Source organism: Anarrhichthys ocellatus, unplaced genomic scaffold (genome assembly GCF_004355925.1).
Source record: "Anarrhichthys ocellatus isolate YVR2014 unplaced genomic scaffold, GSC_Weel_1.0 scaffold15, whole genome shotgun sequence".
NCBI classification, from domain to species: domain Eukaryota; kingdom Metazoa; phylum Chordata; class Actinopteri; order Perciformes; family Anarhichadidae; genus Anarrhichthys; species Anarrhichthys ocellatus.
Window position 1 is genome coordinate 6,966,504 of NW_022280045.1, and position 24,049 is coordinate 6,990,552.

The following is a 24,049-nucleotide window of genomic DNA, read 5'->3' on the forward strand; positions in this document are numbered from 1 at the left end:
AAAGGCTGAAATCACATACAAAGTATCATCAAAGTCTGGGTAGAAAGCTGATAACTTTCCAGCTGTATGTAAATGTGGGTTATAGTAACCAGGTTACTGCAGAGCATATAAAGACTTCCTTATTTCCTCTTTATTATAGCTACATGTTACAGGACGGACGTTTTAACTAAACCTGTAACTTGGTCCACTTTCCCAACCGCCAGGCTGTGGCGCTGCCTCTCAGTACCAATTGTTACAATCCCTGCGTATCGTAAATGGGCCACACTAACAAAAGCTCTATTCACAAATCGTCCAGGGCCTTGGTTCCTTCAGGAAAACGATGATGATATTTTGTTCAATTTGGGCTCCACCATTTCTAATTCACAATGCACTTTTGGTGCTAAGCCAAGGTATCCTTCCTTCAGCCACTGCCCTGCCACCCAACCCCCCTCTGAACCCCCCTCTCAGGGTTTCACTCGGTTCTTCCGCCCCCGTCTCTCCAGATCACAGACACAAACGCCTGCTGCCCGACTGGTTTGTTTCACCGTCGATCAAACCGCGAGGACCCTGTTGTCCTCCTCACCTGCTGCTGCTGGGGAAAGTTAAGCCTGAATAACACACCCGCTTCACTCTCAGTTTTTACCGTATTATTGGCACGGAGAACTCTCATGTGATAAGAAAACTGAAGACAGTTTTGTACTGAAGCTATGATATTTCCTGTTTTTTTCCCCCTGACTTTTCAGAAAATAAAATACAAAGAAACAAATTCAAACTAATGAATTTGAATGAGGCACAGTGTACTGTTGTACGTGATGAATAGCCAATTGGCTCAACCAGAGGTAATTCAGAGTTCACAGCCTACATGCTCAGAGTGGTACTCAGCCCATCTGTCATAAACACAGGGGAATTACAGAGAATACAGCTTTGGACAGAGGAAGAATGTATGGTTTTATATGCGGAATGATATAAAAACTTTTATTAATCTTTTGGCCCTTTGCACCTTTTCCTCTGGCATCCCATACAAGGAAGCAATAAATTAACCAGCTGAAGCCAAAAGCAAGGGAGTGCTAATGAGGAGAAAATGATGGAAATCTCAGGAGTGTGGAAGAACTTTGGTAACGAATCAAAGTTTGCACTTGAAGCTGAGCTCGCTAAGGTCGACAAATCTAAGCCAAGTGCATGTTTGAGTTGGACGGCGTCGCGGCTGAAAGCCAGGCTCTCAGCATTATGAATAAAGTCACAGGAGTGAAAGAACACAGCACTTAACCCCGAGTAAAAAATGGGATTATTCCCTGAAATATTAAAAGGAAAATATGACATTCAGCAAACAACTCCTGTCTATGTAAAGATATAGTGGAGTAATGTCTACCTGAGCAGAGAACAATGTCGCTCTCCCTCTGTGTGTGTGTGTGTGTGTGTGTGTGTTGTTAACCGAGCTTCTCCTTGCTTTGTTGACATGGCCGGGCCAGCCATGCCTGGTTACCTCCCGGCCGCTGCTCTGCTCTCACACAGCAGTTACAGCCGATAATGCCGTCCTGACAGAACGCGTCGTCGCAGCAGTGTAGCGCCGACCCTCAAGTTCCCCCTCAGGTAAATACTATTCGCATTGCCGGCCACTCTGCATTTGTTTACACCGTTTTACTGCAAGCCGCGTTGAGAGGCAACAGAAATGCTCCATGTCTTGTAATATGCACCTTTAAATAACTCTTAATTTGCACAAAATACAAAACACGCCGATTAAAACGTTTCTTTGAAAAACGGTACTTGAAGCCCCTCCTGCCAGTGTGATCCGTTACCCGTGGTTGAGTGGAAGGTCAATAACAAGTCACAGTGAAGGAGAGCCAAAGCATTTTTGTGCAGATAAGCCTCGATGCATTTTGGATGCCAAAGACACACGTTAATGTTGAGTGTAAAGGGGGCCACACAGACGGACACAATCAATGCCAGACCTGTACAGGAGAGTCCAGTAAGTAGATGGATTAGGCCTTTATTGCCAGCAGAGAGTTTGGTTAGCTGTGCTTCCAAAGAGGCGAGGCTTATGACGTGGTTTAAGTATAGATTAAAAGGTCAGCGGGAGGTCACTGTCAAATGTGACAGCCCAATCAAAACTCCCGGGGTGGTTGACCAGCAACACGCCAACCAACAGCTTCTTTTTATAAGTCTGTGTCGATGGTCTGGTCCAGTGCTTAAAACTTTGCCAATAAAAAACAACTGATGTTTTAATTGCAAAACAAGAAAAAGTCGATAAATTTAAATCACAGCTCCTCCCAAGAATAAACAAAGATCAAGAACCGAAGGCTTAGTAACACAATACAAGTGAACATGTTGGTGTACGAACGAGTTTTCAATTACAATTTGAAAAGAAATATAAACAACCTGCATGCAGAATAAGCTTTCTTTAAAAAAAAGCTCTAGAAGAATATAACTTGGTTAAGTGCCAGCTTCGCCATGAAATCTACAGACGCCGCACTGTAATTACAAAAGGAACTGTTGTTAATTTACATACTGAGAAATAAACTAACTTGTGTGCTGGTCTCTCGAACAAATTAAACTCCAACTTCATTTGTGATATTGCAACACTATATTTCCAGGTCCCCTTAAAATGTGAAACGGTATCTGTGCTACGAGTGCATCATTATTCTCTACGATACAAAACAAAAATTGCAGTTGCCGTGCAGCTACTCTGCGTTGAGTATTTTGTACAAAAATGCTCTTACCTTGAGACGACTCTTGTCTTGGAGCAATAGGGAGGGGTCGCTGGGACCTGGGTTGACTCGATGGGAGCGCCATCTTCACGGGGCCCACGTACTTGACGTACGTCCCCGGGAAGTCGCCTCTCTGCTTAGTGCGCTCGTTGTACCCGAGGAGCCAACCGAGGCGCTCGGGCTGCTCCACGCAGCCCTCCTGGTAGTTCTCCATGGATAGCAGGGAGGCCTTGCTGACTGTCAGAAGGTCTCCAGCCTGCAGATCCAGGTCCTCTTCCTGGTCCTTGATAAATGCGTAGAGGGCAAGGTACTGAAAACCTTCCGTCGCCATTTTGTTAGGGAAGACAAATCAAAATGGCTACTGAATAGAGGATTAGATGGTGCAGCCCGAGTCCCACTGCAACAACAGGGTTCGGCTGTACAGAAATCCTCCTCAGGAAACCAAAAAGGCTGTTGAGTCACTGAACTCTGATGCTGGTACGGTGGCTCAGGGGGTCGGGGGGAATGAGGGGAGGAAGGGGGCGTCACCCGAAGCTCAGAAGCATTTTTAAAAGTCGATACGGTAGCGTTCTGCTGCTGCTATGTCTGCAGAGGCAGCGGTTTCAGACCTGACCGGTGTTGGTGGTCTTATGCACTTTCCTCAACTTGATCCCCCGGTTGAGCCAGATGATGGAGCAGAGGGAGAGCGTTGGCAACATGCTCTTTCAAGCAGCGAAAACCTGCTGGCCGGGTGCTATTGGAGCAGCCTGGTTCAAAGATGTTGCCAGTCGAGGGCCCCGGTGTTGTCGGCTCTCTACGGTCAAATGAAGCCGTCTGATTGGAGGACGAGTGGCAGAGTGGGAAGGTCTTTAATCCTCTTCGGTTCTCTCAGGCTCCCACATGCTCTGGACAGGCATTGTGACCGACCTGCATGATACAAAAAAAAAAAAAAAAATATAAAACGAAGAAAAGTGAAAAGAGGAAAAATAAATAAATGAGTCTAAAAAAGAACAAAACCTACAATCGTGGAAAATACAAATGAATCACCGATACATGTCGTTTCTATTCGATAACTATCCACAAGTAAAGCGGCACATATCTGAGTGAAGCGAAGCTTAAAGCGATGCATGAAAATGGCGAACTGCGGCAGCTCCGTGCACTCGTGCAGTCTTCGGTTAGGACGGAGAGATCGGATGATGCTGCTGCGTCATGACCAACAGCAGACTGGGTCCCTGGACAGGAGCCTCCAATCCCTCCACTCTACACTCTACACAACACAGCCTGAACTGACACATCAGCTTCCACAGGAACAAGAAGTTTCACTGTGAAATGAACGTCCCTTCAACTTACGCAACAACATGTGCGATTTGCAAGCGTCCAAAGAAACCCATGCAAAATGGCGAGGAAAACGTTTTTCGCAGAATGAGCACGCAAAAAGGAAACTAGGACCTGCATCACGGCTGTAGGGTGACCAAAATTTTCTGAAACATGCAGAACCCTTCGCAACAGTTCCCTCTCCGTAATAGAGAAGAGAGAGAAAAAAAAAAGGCAGCTCTGTGTTGCCTCAGAAATATTTTTGGCTTCATTCTGTCAAAATAGCTAAATCATACTGTACCAAGTCCATTCAAGATGAAAATACTGAATGGACAGTCATCTGAACAACCAAAGACTGGCACAACTTCAGAAAATACAACTTAAAAGCAAATGTTTGCATGCATAACATCCCACTACATCGTATCTTATTATCTATATACAGCAAAGAGGTCATGCATGGACCTATGGCGAATATTCTCTGATAAAGATGATTGCAAGGCCCAATAAAATGCCACGCACAAGTGCGCAATTATTATTATTATTATTATTATATGGAAAAATGTATGTATCGCTTTGAGATTGGTGAGATTTGAGTGGGACAAAAAAATAAAAAAGCCTCAAAGTTAAAATGTAAACTATACGGAGAGATGAGATAGGGAGCGAGGAGGAGAGAGAGTTTCCACCAGATTAAGTGAATCTGTGGACCAAACCAGCGACAATGGTGGCATTAACCTCACTGGACGGGATGAGAGGACGTCAGTGAGGAGAGGGAGAGGGACACACAGGACGGTGGATGGAAGTTCTGCTCTCCTACGCCAGGAGTAAGGAGCTATTTGGGGCAATTTCCCAAAACATCCAAATCCAAATAACCATGGGCCTGGTTTGCGAGGCCCGATGTTGTGCAATCATTTCATTTACTGTTTCTGAACGGACAACGTTTTGAGTGATGCATTGCGGATGCTTCAATAAAATAAAATTAGAGCATAAAAAAAATAAACCTAAACCTCCGATTTGCGTCTTTGAATGCCAAAGTGTCTGCTTTCGGACTTTAGTCTAGATTATCCTCCCCCCCCTCCCTCACCATGACATTCGTAAAGCGAACGCACAGACACTGCAAACCTTTGTGAGTAACAATATTGTCTTTTAAAGAAAGGTTTAGGGAGTTATCGTGACAACAGGAAGCAGCAGAGTGCAACACTCACCCCACTTTTGGTTGAGAGAGGAGCCGGACAGGCTCGGCCAGATTCTCGGTCCAACATCCTCCGAGCCGAGAAGCGAGAGGTGCCAGGCTAGACACGTGGCACTGGCATACCCAACCACAGCCCGCAATCCTCACACCACCATAACCCCCCCACCCCGAAACTCCCTCCTCCCTCCTCTCTCCACCTGCTCTCCGAACCCCACCCCCCCAGCCCCCGAACACACACACAGTCCTGCCTCCAACTCCCCGCCCCCCCGCCATCCTCAGCCAGCGAAAAAACTCCAGTCGTTTTTTTCCAGTTGCCATGTATTATTTGTTTACTGTCAAGAGCACTGCTGCAGAAAAGAGGTAAAAACAAGGCGAAGAGGAAGTGAAAGAAACAGCAGTGTGCAGGGAGCGCTCTCATTCCGTAGTCCTTCTTTATTATTTAGTTCCAGAGCAGAAAAAAGTCGTACGAGGTGAGAGGAGTGTCCTCTCTGTTACAGTCCTGGTCTGATAGTGTCGTAGTAGCTCACAGTTCAGGGCAGCAGCAGCAGCAGCTGGCAAGCTCAGTGTCACTGGATCCATCCTTTTCTAAAAAGACTTTTATTCAGTCAGAGCAGAGAGCGACAGAAAGTAGTGAAAAAAAACCCAGAGTGAGTGCGAGAGACGGAGCACTTTGTTATCAGCAGAGTCGAAACGGCTGAGGGAGACCACAGGAAAATAATTAATGAATAGGCGGCAAGTAACTCACTGTTGCTAGAGAGAGGGAAAGCTAATCCCGCGCTCTGATTGGCTGCTGCTCTGGCCATGTGCTCCCGAGTCACCAGAGAAGCCGGGCAAATCAAGGAAATGTTCTAATATTAGAAAATGTATCTGGGCAGTGATCAAACGTCTGACCCAAACAACTACACCTTTCTTCCCACACACACTTTCTTCATCTTTGCTGCCTTGATGATTGCTCATCACCGTTCATGAAATGATGATTTAAATCAAAGGATAGTGATGAAAAACATAGCATGGAAAAACCTGAAGGCTGCGTGTGATTGGAGGGAATTCCATGAGTCATATTGAAGTGGTGCAATGAGATGAAAGGAGATGATTTTTGTTTTTCTGGAGTTGGCAGGAGGATAAATGTGATGGTCATATCCCCAAAAATATGAAAGAAAAATGCATTCTGGGATTTATTAAAGAGAAACACTGTGAGAAACTACAACAAACTGCTGGTATACTAATGTGGTAAATAGTACACGTGCATTATAACATGGCGCTGTATTTTATAATATACATAGTAATATTTCCACCGTCATTCATTTTACAGACATTTAGTTTAACTGCGGGGGGAAAAGCAAAAGCCAGATTGAATTAAAAATGACATCTAGGTTTTCCTCTGCTGTCTGCAGACATCAGACGAGACTCGGTGTGTTTAGTGAGCCAGTGGAGCTCTGACCTGCTCGTTATACACCAGTATGCATAATGCAAAATGGCAAAAATAAGCTATTCAGAGCATCACTAACACAGTCGAGTGAGACAGGAGCTACTGACGATGCTTGAAGACCGACATGTATGTTGATTTGTTTAATCATTTGTTCATTTTATTCCGTGTTAAACTGCACTTGCTGTATTTCAATAGATTTAGTTTTTTTTACTGTTGGTCTTTTAATATTTATGTGAAAATTATGAGGTAGTTAGTTATCAATTTGTACATAAAAAGACGAATTAAGAGTTGAAACAATTAGCTGATAAACTGATTTGTTGATTCCCAGAAAAATAAGGAGCATTGTTCTTTTTTATCATTGATTAATTGTTACATATTTTTCGAGCAACAATGACAAACATTTTAATGGCTCCAGCTTATTTAACGTGAGTTTTTCCTGCTTTTCTTTGTTTTATCTAATTGTAAAATAAATATCCGTGGGTTTTTGGACTGTTGGTACACTAAATATAAAAAAAAACAAAAAAAAACATGAATTTGACATTTTTCTCTTTATGATGTATAAGCTGAACGATTAACTTAGACAATAACTGGCAGATGACTTGATTTTGAAAGTGAAAGTTTGCTGCAGCCCTACACTATTTACATTATGTATGTGTCATGAGTTGGTGATATGCATACATCTTGTTTCACATTGTATGATTTTGTAATATTGATAGATCATGGTACAGTACATTTTCTAGAGGTGGCTAAAACAACCAGCCAGGACTCGTTTTGGCTGATCCAGATCAGATTGAGCTACTTTATTACTTTGATTAAAAAAAAATCTGAAAAGAATTAATCAGAAAAATATTATTTTATCTTTTTACAGCCCGACTGATACTGGATTTTTGACGCCAATACTGATACCAGTTCATATATTTTTTTTCTCAACATAAACACATTTCTGTACCGACTGACTGTAAACCAATTTAAATAGATCTACAACAAGCTGAATATCAGCCGATATATCGTCCGGGCCAATGTATAGGTTTAGTTTTATATTAATTACCTACATAAAACATACCTCTATCATGTATGTAAATTATTTCTCCTGTCAATCTATCACCCAGCTATCAGCTAGAAGACCCGAGGGTGTTCATTTTCACTTTTCAACCCACCATCAATCATCATCAATCGTGACTTCACATTTAAGACACATCTATGCATGTCAGGGTAGAATTCGGTGAACCCAGCGTTTGAACAATGCCTTTGAAAGTTCAAAGGGAAACATGCCGGGGAAAATCCAGCCCAAATATCAGCAGCAGTTCAGCCCACGGATGAGTTTAAGAATATTGTCTTAGTTTCTACACTTTTATTATATTTATAAAAGGATCAAAGTAACAAGTTGCTGTCTCAGAGACACAGTTTATGGCTTTCATGCATCAAGCAGTTTTCTGTTGTCTTTAAGTGACTTTTACCGAAACAAAAACATGCATCGTACATAATCCAGACATTTCCGTGGACACACAGCTAATGCTTTAAAGTGTGTGTGTATGCATTGGCCCTTCACGGCCCTGCTGGTGAGGAGCTGACTACAGAGCCACCATGCATGCAGCCTGGCCTCGGGCCATCTGTCCACATGGAACTGAAAAATCTACTGCGCCACAGGCAGCGAGGACAGGCCAGCCGGCCACACAGGAGCTCATGAGGACTCATTTTTCAGCCTAAAAACGGGGGCGAAAGCATCACGCAGCGTATGATTTAAGTGATGTTCACCTGAATTCTATCTGTCCTTAATGAAGCTGAAACGCTCACTTCGTTAAGTAGAAACATCTGCTGCAAAGATTATGCAGCACTGAGACGGTACTGTGCCGAAACGTCAACTACACCAAAAAGGCAAAAGAGGACTCGCTGTATTTATGAAGATATAAAATGCGGGCGATTCAATGGCTCAGCGGATTTAAAATGCTACATTAAGTCCATGCGACCAGGCCTTTCAATTAAAACATTTTGACAGCAACAAAGAAATCAAATCGGACAAATCCTCACCAGTTCAAAATACCACGAGCCTTTTTGCTGCATCGTGAGCATGTTAGTTAGCCTGAACCTTGACCCAGACCCATTCTAATTAGCCTCAACATGAATAAATGCAGGTAGCATACAGTGGCCTCCATTGTAAACACACAACAATGACAAATATAGTCGAATACTAATCTCACCACAACACAGAGAGATTAATAAGGAACCGCTTTTACTTGGTTGGTGATGAAGTAATACTAATTAAGTGGCACCTACATCAAATTCATTTTTTTTTTTTGATCATTGATGCATTTGTCTGGCCCTCAGTTTGTCAATATCATGGGAATTCCAGTTATTTCTATTTCTGTGTAAATACATCAAGAGAAATGCAAAAGAACTGAGACAAATTCTGATTCTTAGAAAAACAATAAGTCAATAGGTCAGTGACACGGTCACACGCAGGATAGGTTTCCAAAAATTGTATTACGAGTGTCTAACTAGATTTGTACTCAGTGTTGTGCATACAGACTTAATTATCTCCCAGAAACTTTAATAAAATCATACTTTTGTTCACCATCAGACGTTTGGTTTTTCTTGGCCCGGCCTCTGCAGCATTTACAGTGGAGCCACGTCCGAGCTGTACTTAAAGACGTATTCTGCTGCCATTACAATTAAATAACAGCATTAACTAGCTGAAGGACGTATAACAAAAATAACCACAGCTGTACTGCGTCTGCTGGAACTTGAAGTCGAGGAGTGACACTTGGCATTTTTACGAATGCTCCACTTCTTTGGGAAGTTTTAATGCAACAAGCCCTGCGAGTCGTCCGGAGCATTTTAAAAGACATTTGGAAGAAGAATGAAGGCTTTGCCACAAGTCGCACTTCACATTGATGAAGCTGTATAATGGAGGATTGACATTTGATTGCATAATGCTGTGTTCAGTAATTACACGAGAGAAAGAGGAGGGGTCTCCACACAGTTGAGTGGCTTGTCTTATTATGCAAGTAGCACAATTTCTATTAACTCCTTGATGCGTGCCAAATCCTCAAACCAGGGTTGTAACGCGCACAGACACACACACACGCGCGCACACACACGCGCATCATATCAGGCCTTCAGCTGTGTTGGGGCTCCACACTGCCTGTTCTCCTATAGGCTGCAGTCAATGTAAAGGCGCTAGTGTCACATACTATCAATGTTGTACACTGCGAAGTTTGGCTTATTAGTGTTTCAGACTACAACTTTTTAAATCTCAGAAACATTTGAATTTCAGTATTACGCTAAAAAGCTAAAAAAAAAATTAAAACATTAAAATTAAAAAAAGCCACAAACTCTGAACTCGGAGGTTTCATTTCTGCATGAATTGACAACTTTATGAGCTAATAGAGATTAAAAGGTTGTTGTTTTTCTCCGTATATGAACCAACGTGTCAACAATGAACGACTGAACAACTAAATAATAAACGTAAACTCCAAAACAAACGTTAATGTTTCAGTAACGTTAACTTAACGGGCTCAGCTTGAACACACGGCAACTGTCGACAAGCGCGAGCAACGTGCTGCACGAGTAAATATTAACGTTACATTGTAGCGCAATGTTGTCTGCGCAACAAATTTAAATACACGAGGAAAAATAAATCTTGAAGATTAAACTTTTAAACTGGGGCACGAGTCAACAGTGTGAAGCTGCGTGCGCAGAGAACACTTGCAGCGCTTCCACCATTTTCCAGTACAGTGGCTGTTACTGGAAAATGTGCAATAACTTCGAAAAACTCACCCGCGGATATTTCTTGACTCTTCTCACTTCTGTGCTGCGGCGCTTCAAACACTTTAAAGTAGCAGACGAGAGTCCGCGTGACGACTTCTCTGCGGACGATAACTTCTCGTTGTGCAATAAGTCTTCTCAGCAGTCCTTCTGTTCACGTATTGCTTCGCCTTCTTTCTCTCGCTCTTTCTTTCTTTTCCCGTTCATGACTCCCTGCTCCCCTACACAGCCATTTTCCAACTCCGCACGGCGCAGGGAAGGAGAGTGCGTGGGAACTAATATGCGGAGCGCGGAAAGAGACGAAGCCGAGCGGAAAAGTCCGAACGATTAGTGAGGGGTCACCGGATGGCCTCGTCCCACAATGGAAATTTAAACCTGACAATCTGAAACTGCTGCTACCGTGTACTTTAAGACCTCTTTTTATGGCAAATAATCCTGTTCCTATGAAAAACACTACATGTTAAATCCGTATCTGATTTTCTCATATTCAGTTCCAGTCCCTTTTGTTTTTTACTAATAATATCTTACGGTTCTCAAGGCTCAAAGATTATTCCAGCTCATCTACTTCCTGTTTTAGATTTAATATGCGAAAACAGTACAAGGAACAGCTGCAAAGGACAAAACCTGGATTGTATCTGTGTACTTACTAGAGTGAGTCAAACATTACCCAATGTATTATTACATCACAGAGTGATCATTGTTGTATTTATCAGTGTAGAGTGCAATATCTGATCACCAGTACACCAAAGAAACAGACATACTGCACTAATACCTCAATTCCATTGTTGTTCTTTATGTTCATATATATATACTTCTGGATCTATATTTATATTGTACATAGTAGTTAAATGTTTATGCTTACCTCTGTTCTACTTTGTCCTTGTTTTTATTTATATGTATATATTTGTTTATTTGTATATTCTGTGTATGTTTAGATTTTGTATGTTGTAGAGCAACATAAAAACTGGAGTCAAATTCCATGTATGCGTACTATGCATACATGGCCAATAAAGCTGGTTCTTATTCTGAAAGATTATTTTTGTTTATGGTGCCACAGACTTGCGTGACTGCATTTACTGTTGTATGAGGGACAAATGACACAACCCTTTGTGGTCCTGGACTTCGTAGTCCCTTTGTAATGCATTTATTTCAAGCACTGTTAAGACAATAAAAAAAAACAATGTCACACCAGTCTGCATCAGATATTTCATAAAGGCCAGTTTGACATTTGGGGACAAGGGGTCGAATGGAGAGCGACAACTTTTTAATACACTAAAACGAGCGTGGAAGAAAAACAAGACGGAGGAGGACAAGTTGTGAAGACATGGAGTTTATCACACACAGGCTGGCAAAAACAGAGAGAAGAGTCGTTCTGACCGCTGGTATGGACTGCTGCTGAGATCTCCAGTCTTCACTTAAGAAAAGTATAAAATGATGATACAACTTAGGGTCAAGAGATACTAAGACTGGTTGGTTGGGGTAAAAAATAAAAACATCAAGTCAAAAGAACATACCAAGATGTATATTGCATCAGAAATTCAGGGATAAATCCTATACAGACACACCGTTTAGTTTCCGCTAAGCAGACGAACAAACTTCTAACTCACACAATCTATCACCACCTTCCAAGGCTTAGTATGTGCTAAACATCCGTTATGAATTCCCATATTAACAGTTCCCTCAATTAGGCAAAAATACAAATGTGTGCCATCATAAAATTTAAGAACACAAAACAAAAGTTTTTCCTTTGAAACGAGACCGGAAGCATTTTTTGGTTACTGATGCAAACGGTTGAACTGAATGAAAACAATAAGAAACAGATTCAAAATGGCCACAAAAGTATAAAATAAAGAATACAGAGCTGCAAACCAAATCCTGTATGTGAACATTTCTTAACAAAACTCTAATTTTAAAGCTCAAATCTGTTACTGGGCATCACATTTAAGAATTCAAGGCCCTTTGGGTTTATAACTTCCAAGAGCATTTAAAGAAAAAGTAAAATATGTTTTAAAATTGTGGGAATATTCTACTGGGATGTGAAGCATGCACAATGCTTTGAGGCTGGTCGCAACATGAGATTAGGACCCCGTCACATTACACAACATATCTGAGTCCATCTACCCTTACAAGGTCACTTTCAAAAACCACCAACAGCTGTTATAAGGTCCACCATTGTTTATACGACACACATCAACAGCATAGGCTATTAGTACTGCAACACAACTGTTTCCATATCAAAACATACAAAAGGAGACCCCCTCCACTCAGTCCTTCATCCACTCAGGGCCTCGGGTTGAATTTCATTCATTTTTTTGATAATAATTTAACTAAAAACCATGACAAGTCCACACACAGATTTGCACTAAAATGTAAACATTCATTCATAACACGCATTAAAAGAAAACAAGCCAACGGGAACAAGTTTGTTGCATCCACTGTACAATTTTTGAATCCTACGCAGAAGGAAGTCGTCCTGAAACATGAATGTGCTCTAACTGTTATACGGCTACTATGACTTGTGCAAACACTTCAGCTAGACTAGGTTATGGAGCTGGACGGGGGCTTGATTCAACAAAGGTATTAAGAGGACGGCGACAACAGCCCGGTTTCATGGAGTCACGAAGCTTTATCTACAGACCTGTGTGTTGAGCAGGTCATGATTCAAACCTCTGCTAGAGGAGGGACACACTGTTTTACAGGACGGACAGGAAGTGAAAGTAGAGCCCATGCATGCATGAAGCTTCTTATATACAACTACAGTACCTCTTTTCAAATGGTTCCGATGGCTAAACCATACTTTGGCACCACAGCTAGACTTCCAAGTATTAAGAACGTTGATATTTTTTATCCTTCAAAAGAAATGTTCATACGAGGCCTAACTTTGGGATCGCTTAGTTCAAATGGTTGCCTCCACAACCCGTGTGACAGAGAGGCAGAGATTCTATAATATACATTATATGTTGCAAGACAAACACTGCCAGTTTGTTTCAAAGACCCAATCTGAACATGAAACAACACCCAGTTGTAGGCAGGCATTGAGGTATAAAAGAAATATGGTACGATATTTACTGATGTTTACCTGCCCTCTTCTTCTGCACCTGCTGTAAAACCACACAGAGTATGTGTGTGGCTTTTCTCTTGTGCCTTTCCTGAACTAAGAGCAGCTGAAGCGTCCAAGGCATTTTCAACATAAAAAGTCATAAATAGGTTTCTTCATTTAAAACAAAAATATTTACAAATTACATCAGTTACAGGTGCCACAGTGATTTGAGAACCGAGGGTGAAAACAAGCAACGAGGAAGTAAACATAGTTTAGCAGTCACTATTCTGTTAGTGTTGCAGGATGCATATATTACTGAGATACATCAATGTTAATTTGTTCTTCCGTCTTCAAGCAGTTGCTTGTGATGATTTGGGACTTGGTCACAGTCTTCTGGACACACATGCAAGGCCTTCATATGCAAGTACAGTAGCAGGTCAAAGACTAAAACCCTTTGTCTTTCGACTTGGCTTTCTGAGGTGTTTTTGTACCCTGTGATCCACTTCCTTCCAGCTTCACATCGGATTCTGACTGGGCCGAGTTGATCCAGGACGCCTTGAACGCTTTCTGCTGCGTGACAGGAAGCGTTGGGCTCGGCGTTGCCTCTCTCTCCTCCAAATCATCGAAACTCACTTCCTGCACGGCCTCCTGTTTCTTGAAGGAGTCCCTTCGCTCCGACAGCGCCAGCTTCCTCATCACCACCACCTCATTGGAGTGGTGGTTGCCACCGCGGTGTTGTGGCGAGGCGGTAGCGCGGTAATGCTCGCCGCCTCCACTGGCTGCGTCCTGGTGGCCTCGCTGCCCTCCTATGTACAGACCCTGGCGGCCATGCTCACCGACACAGACGAACCCGGTGGCGGTGTCCCCCTCCAAGTCCTCCAGCCCCTCCCCTTCAGACAGAGGCACCTCCATGGTGTGGCGACGGGTGCTGTAGGCCTTCCTATCTCCGTGGTACCCCCCCGTCATCTTGTCTCCCGTCAGCTTCTCTGCCGACTGGACCCTCTTGAGGAGCGGTGACCGCGGCGGTTCTGCACTGCGGGGACGCACAGAATGGCGTGTGATAGTGGGAGGGGACAACGTCTTGCCATGGAAACCCTGTAGAGACTTGGGGTGACTGGGGAGGCAAGATGGAGAGCACTGGGGAGAGAGGGGCTGAGGAGGGGGGATGCAGGCCAGCGGTGAAGGAGGGATACTGGTGGTGGACTTGCAGCGCCCGGCTTTGGTGTAGCGACCCAAGACATGTAGGGAACTGGGACGGGCCTGTGGGACCGGCGAGTTAGGGGAGCTGGAGCAAGGAGAGGAACTTGAATCTGACAAAAAGAGAGAGAAAAAAAAAAAAAGCATTAGTAGATATTTTTCAAAAGATAAAACGCTAAAAACACAAGACACAAAGAGATTGACAGCTCCCCTTTTTGGGATGCAACTCACCTCCGGAGTGATCAGGAGCAGGAGAGCGACAAGGCGTAGAAGGCCCAGGAGAGAGACTCTGCGTGGGGGAGCCGGAGAGGCTGTCGCTGGATGACTGGTGGAAACCCGAAGAGAAGCTACGACTGCTCTGCATGGGCGGAGGAGGTGTGTGCTTAGACAGCTTCTTCAAGATGCTACGTCGCCGGCTGCGCAAGAGGAAAGAGGTGTCAGGTGTGTGTTTTGTCTATGATATTGTTCTTTGCATACTTACTGTACTTGAGTACAAAGAGTCTCTTTCAATGAGCCAAAATAAAGAGCAAGAGGTGAAACAACAGCCAAAGAAAAAGACACAACCTCCAGAAACATCCATTGAACTGTATTTCATACAACAGCAATTATCAAAGCTTCATCAGTGAATCGGTCTTTTTGAGTCATCGGTTTAGTTTTTTTAAGATTATTTTTGGGTGTTTTTTTTTTTTTAGATATACAGCTAAGGATAGACGTAGGAAGGGGTAGAGAGAGGCGGACGAAATGCAGGGGCCACAGAACCATTTAAAGTCAAGCTACAAAAAGTCAGTCCAATGCAGTCTCTTAGACGGTCCAAAAATGTAAGAAACAAACTTGGAGAATGGAATTTTATGAGGGTTAACTGCAGTCGTCTAAGTTGTCTGAAACGAATACTAAACTTTAGACGGGCGTTCCTAATTAACAGTAATGCAGCTGCTGCTACGTATGACTTCATTCTCCCCTCATGTACCTGTCCTGTCCGTCCTTCCTTTTGCTCTTCTTGCTGCGTCGGGCCATCTTGGCCTTGTAGCTCGCTTTTCTGGCAGGGCCCACCTTGATAGAAGTGTTCTCCAGTGCAGTAGTCTGCAGGGTCACCCTGTTTCCACTCTGTTGGAAACAGACCATCAACATAAACAACCATCTGTAAGGCATTCCCTCTTAAGAGTAGAGCATGATGTGTTATCACTTACACAAAGTGTTTGATAAAGACTCAGAAGTACATTTAGACTTTTACCACTTAAAACAGATTGTAATCATCAAAATATACAATAAGCATGCAGAAACATGACTCAAATGAAAGATACTGTATCCTCGTACCTTGAGCAGGAGCTCCACCACCTCGGTGTGGACGAGTCCCTGGACCGACTCCCCGTTGACGTGAGTGATGAGGTCACCGGCTCTCAGTCCTGCCTCGTGTGCTGGACTGCCTTCCTCAACACACTGTGGACACAAACACACAACCTCAGATTAAAATGACTGGCCGAGCAACCATCTAATCGGCTGGTACCATGACTGACACCCATGTAATTATTACAACCAAGGTTTTATGAACACATTTATGCACAGCATCAGATAAATCAAAATATATACATAAAAATATAAAGTGCAGAGTTGATTTGGCACAATTAATGAGTCTCTCTACTCTTGACTTTTAGGGCCATCGAGAAGAAAACCCGAAGACCCCAAAAGTTGTTTGAATATATTATTTTTAGAACTAAATATCTTTCATAATTACACTCCAAATTCATTGAAGATACAACATTTGAGGACTGAGATGAGGACACATACCCAGACCATGTGGTGAACCGTGTAGACGTCACTATCTCCCATGTAGACTCTGATAGCTCGCAACGCAAATCCAAACCTCTTCCCAGAGCTGTGGATGACCACAGGAGGCCTGAGGCAGCTGATGCTCACGGAGAGGTCCCTGCTGGGGGACGAGTCTCTGGACGAGGGATTGGACGACAGGGACAAGGAGGATTTGGGGCTCGTAGGAGGACCTGCTGAGTCATCTGGATCAGGAGAAGAGGATTAGAAAGGTCAACGGATGAGAGTTTATGGATTGCATGTTAATCGTTAAGTTCTTGCACCAAACTATCATAATACCAATGCTAAAAATGAAGGTTATTATACTATATGTGTCATTCTTAGTTAAATAATTGAAATGGGATAACATCATAATTCGTCAAGTGACATCATTCTTTTTTTGGCACAGTATTAGTATTCATGGTTTGTGTGTTTAGTGGGTAAATTAACCAGCATCACGCTGTAGAGGGAACTGTAAACACATAAGTAGTCATTATCATCCCGTCTACCTGGGGTGATGATGAGGGACAGGCCAGAGACAGAGGCGGACTTGGGGACTTTTCCAGCTGAGGGCCTGGGTTTCTCTGGGGTCTCCAGCTGGTGGGAGATGCGCCGGGACGCCCCTCTTCGGAAGGATGGCCTGGTGCCTGTGCTGTTGCTTCGGAGCCGAATGCGCCGCAAGTTGGAAACCATCCCGTCTAGAATCAGGAGGTACAGAGCATGAGCACTGGTGTTTCACAACTGCTGCAGGAGAAGACAATGTACAGAGATCTGCGTGTGTCGGCCTTACCTTCCTCCTCGGCAGAGATGGCGAAGCGAGGCATGATGTCGAGGCTCTGGGTGCTGTTCATCACCAGTGGGCTGGCACTGCGCTCTGACTGGGAGGAGCTGGACGAAGCACGAGGACGCAGACTGATAGGAAAACACAGTAAACATGCAGAATTTCAGTAAATCCTGTACATACATATATAGAACTATTGAGTAAGCAACAGTGTTTTCCCTGTGAAAAACTATGGAACATCCATGGAATAAAAAAAACTCCATAAATCTAGATTCCCCCTATTTGTTTTAGTCTGCGTTGCATTTCCTTACGAGCAGGTGAATGAGCTCTGGTATGTTATACAGTATTGTGTTATTCTAAAAAAAAAAAAATTCTCATTCTGAATATTAAGTGCTTCATATTTAACGAGAGAGAATTTTACACTTCGATCTCACATATTTCAGAAAGCTGAGGCGAGAATGAGGGCTGGCTGTAATAATTGTTCTCTCATAACAAGGATATCACCCTCTCACGTTTCATGCTCCCACCTCCCCCTGTGTCCATCTGTCCTCCTGTCTCCACTGGCCAAGTGTTTGTGTCCATCGCCAGGGGAGAGGACTCCCTTTCCCTCCCACCGCTCCTCCTTCTCCTCGCTGTGGCTTCGCTCTGACGACGACGACAGGCTCTGGTTGGACGGCGTGGAGGTGGACAGGTGCTCTGAGCTGCTGTACACCTAGAGTTTAAGAATCAAATGTAGATGTTTAATCAGGAAATCGGGAGGACTGTTTCCTCAAACTTCATACCAATGCTTCATTTTACCAAAGAGAAGTTAAGTTAAGATATTTCTTTTAATGACATATCTAAATATAATGCGTGAAATATTCTGTAGGTGAAGACAAATGAGTACCTTGCTGAAGCGGTGGGCCACAGAGGAGAACTGTCGAAGTTCCAGAGATGATTCATCATCGTTGGTTTCATCATCGTCATCATCATCTGAGTCCAGGTGACAGTAGCGCTCTGATCGGGCTGTGGGAAACACAATGATAGTGTATTAAATAATGAAGAACTGGTGACCCTGTTTTTATCCAAACTATAATGACCAAAAGACGTAACAGTAAAATGAAGTCTCTGCAGCCCTCTCTTAGTCCTCTGTCCTTCTGTTGTGGTCTAGGTTTGTCTGTGTACATGCAGACCATAGATCATGAAAGGTGTGTACTTGTCCATAAATCTAACGGCTCTTCCACTTACTGTCAAAGTAGCTGGTGTCGTCCTCAGTCTCTAGTTGAGGTATGAATTCAGCTTTCTGTCTCAGGAGGCCGTTCCAGTCCAAACCCGAGAAGAACATGTGCATCTTCACCTCCGTGGTTCCACCTGGAAAAAAACAATAAATAAAATCAGACAAATAAGTTTGGCTTTCATATCTGGGCGTGGTTTACAGCCCCTCCTCAGCCGATTTCTGCACGGTGTCTCCCTTGATACCTTAACATACTCAGGTCAATAGTTTCTGGAGCTTTCACCAGTCAGAGCTTTGTTTACCACAGCTCTGCCTCACTCAAGATATCAACTCTCACTATCACAGCTTTCAGGTAAGCGTAAAGGTGTGTTTGTTTTGTATTTGTTGGAAAAATCCTATCAAATGCTGCCACAATAATGGCTCAAATTAGTTTCTTTTTAAAGTGAAAGGGCAACTTAAATAATTTCAACACTTACAGAAGACTAACAGTTCTATGCATCTGGGACCTAGCAGGCTGTACTCTATAGGGCCTTGTCCACCATAAGCCCCTCTGCTACCAACCTGTTCCCAAACGATCCAGAGGGCTCTGTCTCAGCAGTCTGGTGATGAGGTCCTGCGTATCAGCTGGCAGAGCATCTTCCCCCTCAGGCCAGATGATGTCATCTGGACAAGGAAGCACATACCAGTGATACAAAGAAGGTATTTAATCACACAGAAACATTGAATAAACCTGAGGTGATGGCCAATAACCCGAGACTAAAATAAACAAAATAATTAAACTTGTATCAGGCAAGATTTGTGTGTGGAAAAGTCGCATGTGGCGACTCAGTAGCAATGCACTTACCGTTGACCACCTGACCAAAGAGCTGTTCTGGTGTGTCTCCAAAGAAAGGCACACAGCCCACTAAGAACTCATAGAGGGTGATACCCATAGCCCACCAGTCCACTGGCTTCCCATAGCCCTGCCTCAGGATCACCTCTGGAGCAATGTACTCTGGAGTGCCGCACACCTGTAGCAAGGAAAGACAGACGAAGAGAGTGAAGCTCGATGTCAGTTAAGGTCATAAACACAACAGACGAGATGAAAAGATGAGAAGAGACAAACCTGTTTGTCGATGAACTCTCTGGTATCCTTTTCTATATGTCCTTCATACAAGTTGGTGGTCATGTTCATTAGTCCGATCTTTGACAGCCCGAAGTCTGTCAGCTTGATGTGTCCCAGGGAGGTGATTAACAGACTACAAAAGATGGAAACAGAAATGTTTCATGGTACATCAAACGCTAACTTCAAAACATAGATCTCAGACTTGGTGAAAAATATCAAAAGGTTGTTTCAGAACATTTTGCTCCAACTTCAAAATGATTGCCTTCAAGACGAGGACAGGTCTAAAAATGACGAGAGCTCGAAAGTACTTAGGTGCTGCCTCAAAGCAGAGAAAGAAAAAAGGAAATATGTGAAATGAGGACTCACTTGTCAGGTTTCAGGTCTCGGTGTACGATGCCGTAGTTGTGAAGATACTCTAAAGCCAGGACAGTCTCCGCAAAATACATCCGAGCCATGTCCACAGGCAGAGGACCAATGTTCTTCAATAGGTTGGCACAATCCCCACCTTAAAGTGCAAAGACAGTATGATTCTGTTTAGGCTTTCTGGATGTCTGACTTTTTTGCATTTACAGATGGCAAAAAAGACTAAAAAGAATATTATATTATATTAGTTTCGTGTGCCATATACCTGGGAAATAAATGGACATATGCATGGGCAATTCAAAGCTCACCTTCCACATACTCCATGACCATGCAGAGGTGCCTCCGTGTCTCAAAGGAGCAGAACATAGAAACCACAAATGGGTTTTCAGCAAAGCAGAGGATGTCTCGCTCCACAAACACCTGCTGGATTTGGTTTCTAAGCATCAGGTTCTGCCGGTTGATCTTCTTCATGGCAAAGCGTTGACGGGTGTCCTTGTGGCGCACCAGAAACACAGTCCTGCACGGCGGCAGAAAGAAGGGAGGACGACAAAAGAGGAGAAAGAAGGACAATTACAAGACAAGCAGCGGGTTTATAAGGGAATGAGAGGTACGAAGGGAGATACGTTGAGCAATTAAACAGGGGAAATAAGGTGGAACAAAAGATGAGGAAACATACGCATCACTTACTGGGGAACATCAGTTCAGACTTGAAATGAAATTGCCCAGACAAATTCTACGTGTAAACACAAAAATACTACAACAACACATCCTCATTCTAGTTTCTTTTCTGGTTTTATTGGGCTCTCTGTGGTGCCCACAAAGAGACTGAGTCAGTCGGACGCAAACAAAGAAGTCTGTTTTACTCACCCATAGGCGCCATTGCTAATGAGCTTGATAGTCTCAAAGTCGCTCTCCAGTGGTTTCCTACGAGGAGGGGTGGAGCCTGCTCGGCTCTGAATCACACACGTCCCAAAAGAAAACAGAAGGAAAATAACAGGAACTTAGTTGCTGCATGACTTCTGAAAAGCATGAATTCCTGCACTTTATGATGTTATTGTGATAATGTGTCTGCCTGTATTAACAAGTGCTCTATTCCCCACTTAAGCTGTATTTAATACATTGTAATTAACCCCGTCAGTGTTTTATATTTCTTCAGTGCAGCTATCATTGCCTTTAAGCAACCACTGTTGAATATAAGCTTATACCTGAGATGTTGCCTCTCCCGCGTCATCAGACTCTCTGCTGGCCGCTCTGTGAACCGGACTCGTCTGCTCCAGATGAACCATCTCTGTAACAGCAGCAGACACAGCGATCAAACTCCTTTCAGTTTAAATGAAATAAGACAGTAAGTGCTTATTTAACTGTTTTCAAATGATACAAACTGTCTAAGGATGCAAAACAAAATGAAAACTGTCACTGTACCCAAAGCATACTTTTATATTATATACATTTTTTACATCATTACTTTATAATGTCTCAGTTCTGTTCGCTGATTAAATGTTTTCAAAATTCAGCTGAATTATGCTCTACTCGACTTGAATGTCATACAAAGCAAGCCTTACTGTAGAGAGCATTTTATTTTAAAACTGTGCAACAATAAGAACAGATAGAATAAAAACTCAAAACCAAGTAGAAAGAGTAGTAATACGTTCAGTAAAGTGCAATAGATTATACAGTAAGTGCCTTCAGGACACATTTAAGGTTGTGCCTTTATTTTATTGAAGACAATAAAATGTTGTAATGCATAAAATTCTACATAAAAATAAGAATAATTACTGCAACAATGAAAATGTCAGTAGGAATAGTGCCACTAGCATTACTGTGTCCCGGTGAAATTTGTTTAACAAAGTTAGTTAGAAAATCCTGAAGTTCCTCTGGTAAAATAAGCAAGCAGTACAATTCATCTGAAACAAAGTATCCTAAAATGCCTAAACAGACAGTTTAGAAGGTAAAATACCAAAAAGTAATAATAATAAACACCGCACCTTCCAAGGGATCCCTGGTGAGGCCGAGCTGGCTGATGATGTATTTGGGAATATCAGTCTTGATGCCGTGGCCCACCTTGGCTTGACCCTCTGCAGCCTCCAACCGTTGGTAGAACTCCTCGGGATCAAACTCCTGTGTTGTGATTTATTGGTTGAGTTATTTTGTTCAAGCTGATGAGCGTCATGTTGATATTGTGTCACTCCTGTACCCATGATGCAGTGTGTGCCAGTGGTGAGTCTTACCAGACACTCCAGGAGCCTGGCCGGCCTCGAGATGATGATGAGAATCTTCTTGACCAATTTGGTGATGACGGTCACCTCCTCGCTCTCTGATCGCTCATACGCCTGATCGGCAAAGGACAAAGGACGATGGATTATTATTTTTGACTTAATCCAATTGGCCAATGAGCCGTGAGGCAGCGCATCCCCACCCACAGAGGCCACTTCTGCACTTTGGCTCATATTATTTTTAGCATCCATTTCATCTTCTCACACTATCTGTTAGCGATTCAATAGATATAGGTATTGTGTGCGGCCTTGTCCGATTCATAAATATTAGGAAACACTTGCGAATACACTTTTATCGACACTCATTGTGTCCATATCTTGGTCTAACATTGCCTTGCCTTGGTCAAACAGCAAGTTCACTGCCACTGTGTTAGAGGTGGCGTCAGAGTGATTCCAGCAGTTTAGACAGCTGAACCACTTTGAAACAGGCTCTGTGTTTTACCCGGTCAAATGTCTTACAGGATTAGTTTTTTTTTTTTTTTTTTTTTTTTTTTAAAAAAGGTGCAGTCTTTCAAAAATTGCCAAGAAAAACAGTGTTACGAAACTGCAATTATAATTCCAGAGAAGAACGAGCGAGCACAGGCACAAAATGAAACATTTTAACATGTGACAGCAGGGACCGTCTGCTTAAAATAAATTCTTTCTCTAAGCTGGAAAACCACTTTATTGGCAAGATGGAAGAATAATTACAGAATTGTGGCTTTAGTGGAAATTTTAGACAAAATAATGTCTGTCACTGTTGTACTGTAGGATGAACTAAGCTACCAAGAGACTCGATGAACAGAAGAAAGCACTGCATCGACTATGCCAACTGTAGCTGATAAATCTGTAATCTGCTCTGCAGGACGCAGCATGTGCTGCAGAGGTTATGTAAGAAATCATTATATAACACTTGACCACTGCACAGATCAAAGTAAGCATATAAAATGACAACACAATTACTGACCAGCGAACTGGAAACAGCACTGAATGATAACACATCATACATTTCAATGTAATGTGTCCAGTAAAGCTACAGCACGCAATGTCCTGGAGGGATATCTGAGCTGCAAACAATCAGAAATCCACTGATGATGTCTTAGGAGGAACAAACACTGGCTCCACAGTTGCATGGCTGAATAACAATCCCAAACAAACCCATCTGGTAAAGATGAGAAACACTCACCTCGTGCAGCAGCTTCTCCAGTTTCTCCTGCAGCTCCACAAAGTACCTGGAGGTGACCAGGCCTTTCTGAGACTTGTCCAGACAGTCTCTGGCGAGCTCCACCAACTGGTGCTGAATGAATCCCAGCACCCCGTCAGCTAGGGGCAGAGTAGTGCCGGGGGATAACTCTGCAATGGTGTCGAGCAGCCGACATTCCATCTGGGCTGTCGCCTGCGAAACAACCGAGATGGAGGACTTCATTTAACACACGGTGACAGCTTAACGCTTCCTTTTAACTTGGTCCCCCCCCCCACAGGTGAGCGAGTCAGGACTTGGACTTTGCCGGGAGTGTTCTCCTGTCCTGGTTTCCATGAGTAAAAAAAAAAAGCTCAAGCGCACGCTGGTAGATAGCCTTTTAACATTGAGTTGCATTTGCAAGCTGAACATGTTGAACAAATACGAGTCAAAGAGAGAAAGAAAGCTCCGACTATACCTTGGGAAAGCGTTCTTTGTAGACATGATTCATCATGACAATTTCGTTGTCAAATGTTCCACAGGTCCGTCCAGGGCTGGATGAAAAAAAATACAACCAAAACATTAAATATCATGTGTTTGCACAGATATAGTTCATCATTTATAGATGCTAAATTTGAATCATACAAAACAAAAACAAATTTGCAAACCGATCATGGGGGTGGAGGAGAGAGGCTTACGTTACAGATGTTAAAAGTTACTTGCACTTCAAGCTTCAGTCTCGTTAAAGCTACATC

The 24,049-nt window shown here is 43.1% G+C and overlaps 2 protein-coding genes across 11 annotated transcripts in view; both read right to left on the minus strand.

Moving 5' to 3' along the window:
* The window catches only part of pik3r2 (phosphoinositide-3-kinase, regulatory subunit 2 (beta)), a 28,800-nt gene extending 18,121 nt beyond the window's left edge, over window positions 1-10,679 (minus strand). Inside the window, exons 1-2 of one of the 5 annotated variants that reach the window (XM_031854648.1) lie at window positions 10,373-10,679; window positions 2,697-3,590 (exon numbers count right to left, since the gene is read on the minus strand). In XM_031854648.1, the coding sequence (XP_031710508.1) occupies window positions 2,697-3,015 (319 nt within the window). In that variant the 5' untranslated portion in view covers window positions 3,016-3,590; window positions 10,373-10,679. Of the gene's footprint in view, window positions 1-2,696; window positions 3,591-3,684; window positions 5,157-5,179; window positions 5,357-10,372 lie in introns of those variants that run through there. The other 4 variants (XM_031854649.1, XM_031854652.1, XM_031854650.1 and 1 more) reach the window with 4 other exon arrangements.
* Window positions 10,680-11,466: 787 nt separating this feature from the next.
* mast3a (microtubule associated serine/threonine kinase 3a) overlaps window positions 11,467-24,049 on the minus strand; it is a 28,808-nt gene continuing 16,225 nt past the window's right edge. For 4 of the 6 annotated variants that reach the window (XM_031854636.1, XM_031854633.1, XM_031854635.1 and 1 more), the window contains 21 exons: window positions 23,773-23,848; window positions 23,301-23,510; window positions 22,091-22,192; window positions 21,848-21,980; window positions 21,068-21,150; window positions 20,730-20,815; window positions 20,171-20,379; window positions 19,866-20,004; window positions 19,500-19,632; window positions 19,239-19,404; window positions 18,956-19,057; window positions 18,409-18,531; window positions 18,068-18,186; window positions 17,694-17,893; window positions 17,191-17,312; window positions 16,910-17,098; window positions 16,383-16,606; window positions 15,912-16,034; window positions 15,565-15,701; window positions 14,829-15,013; window positions 11,467-14,710 (listed from right to left, as the gene is read on the minus strand). In XM_031854636.1, coding sequence (XP_031710496.1) covers window positions 13,845-14,710; window positions 14,829-15,013; window positions 15,565-15,701; window positions 15,912-16,034; window positions 16,383-16,606; window positions 16,910-17,098; window positions 17,191-17,312; window positions 17,694-17,893; window positions 18,068-18,186; window positions 18,409-18,531; window positions 18,956-19,057; window positions 19,239-19,404; window positions 19,500-19,632; window positions 19,866-20,004; window positions 20,171-20,379; window positions 20,730-20,815; window positions 21,068-21,150; window positions 21,848-21,980; window positions 22,091-22,192; window positions 23,301-23,510; window positions 23,773-23,848 — 3,727 coding nt within the window. In that variant the 3' untranslated portion in view covers window positions 11,467-13,844. The remainder of the gene's footprint in view (window positions 14,711-14,828; window positions 15,014-15,564; window positions 15,702-15,911; window positions 16,035-16,382; window positions 16,607-16,909; window positions 17,099-17,190; window positions 17,313-17,693; window positions 17,894-18,067; window positions 18,187-18,408; window positions 18,532-18,955; window positions 19,058-19,238; window positions 19,405-19,499; window positions 19,633-19,865; window positions 20,005-20,170; window positions 20,380-20,729; window positions 20,816-21,067; window positions 21,151-21,847; window positions 21,981-22,090; window positions 22,193-23,300; window positions 23,511-23,772; window positions 23,849-24,049) is intronic. The other 2 variants (XM_031854638.1, XM_031854634.1) reach the window with 1 other exon arrangement.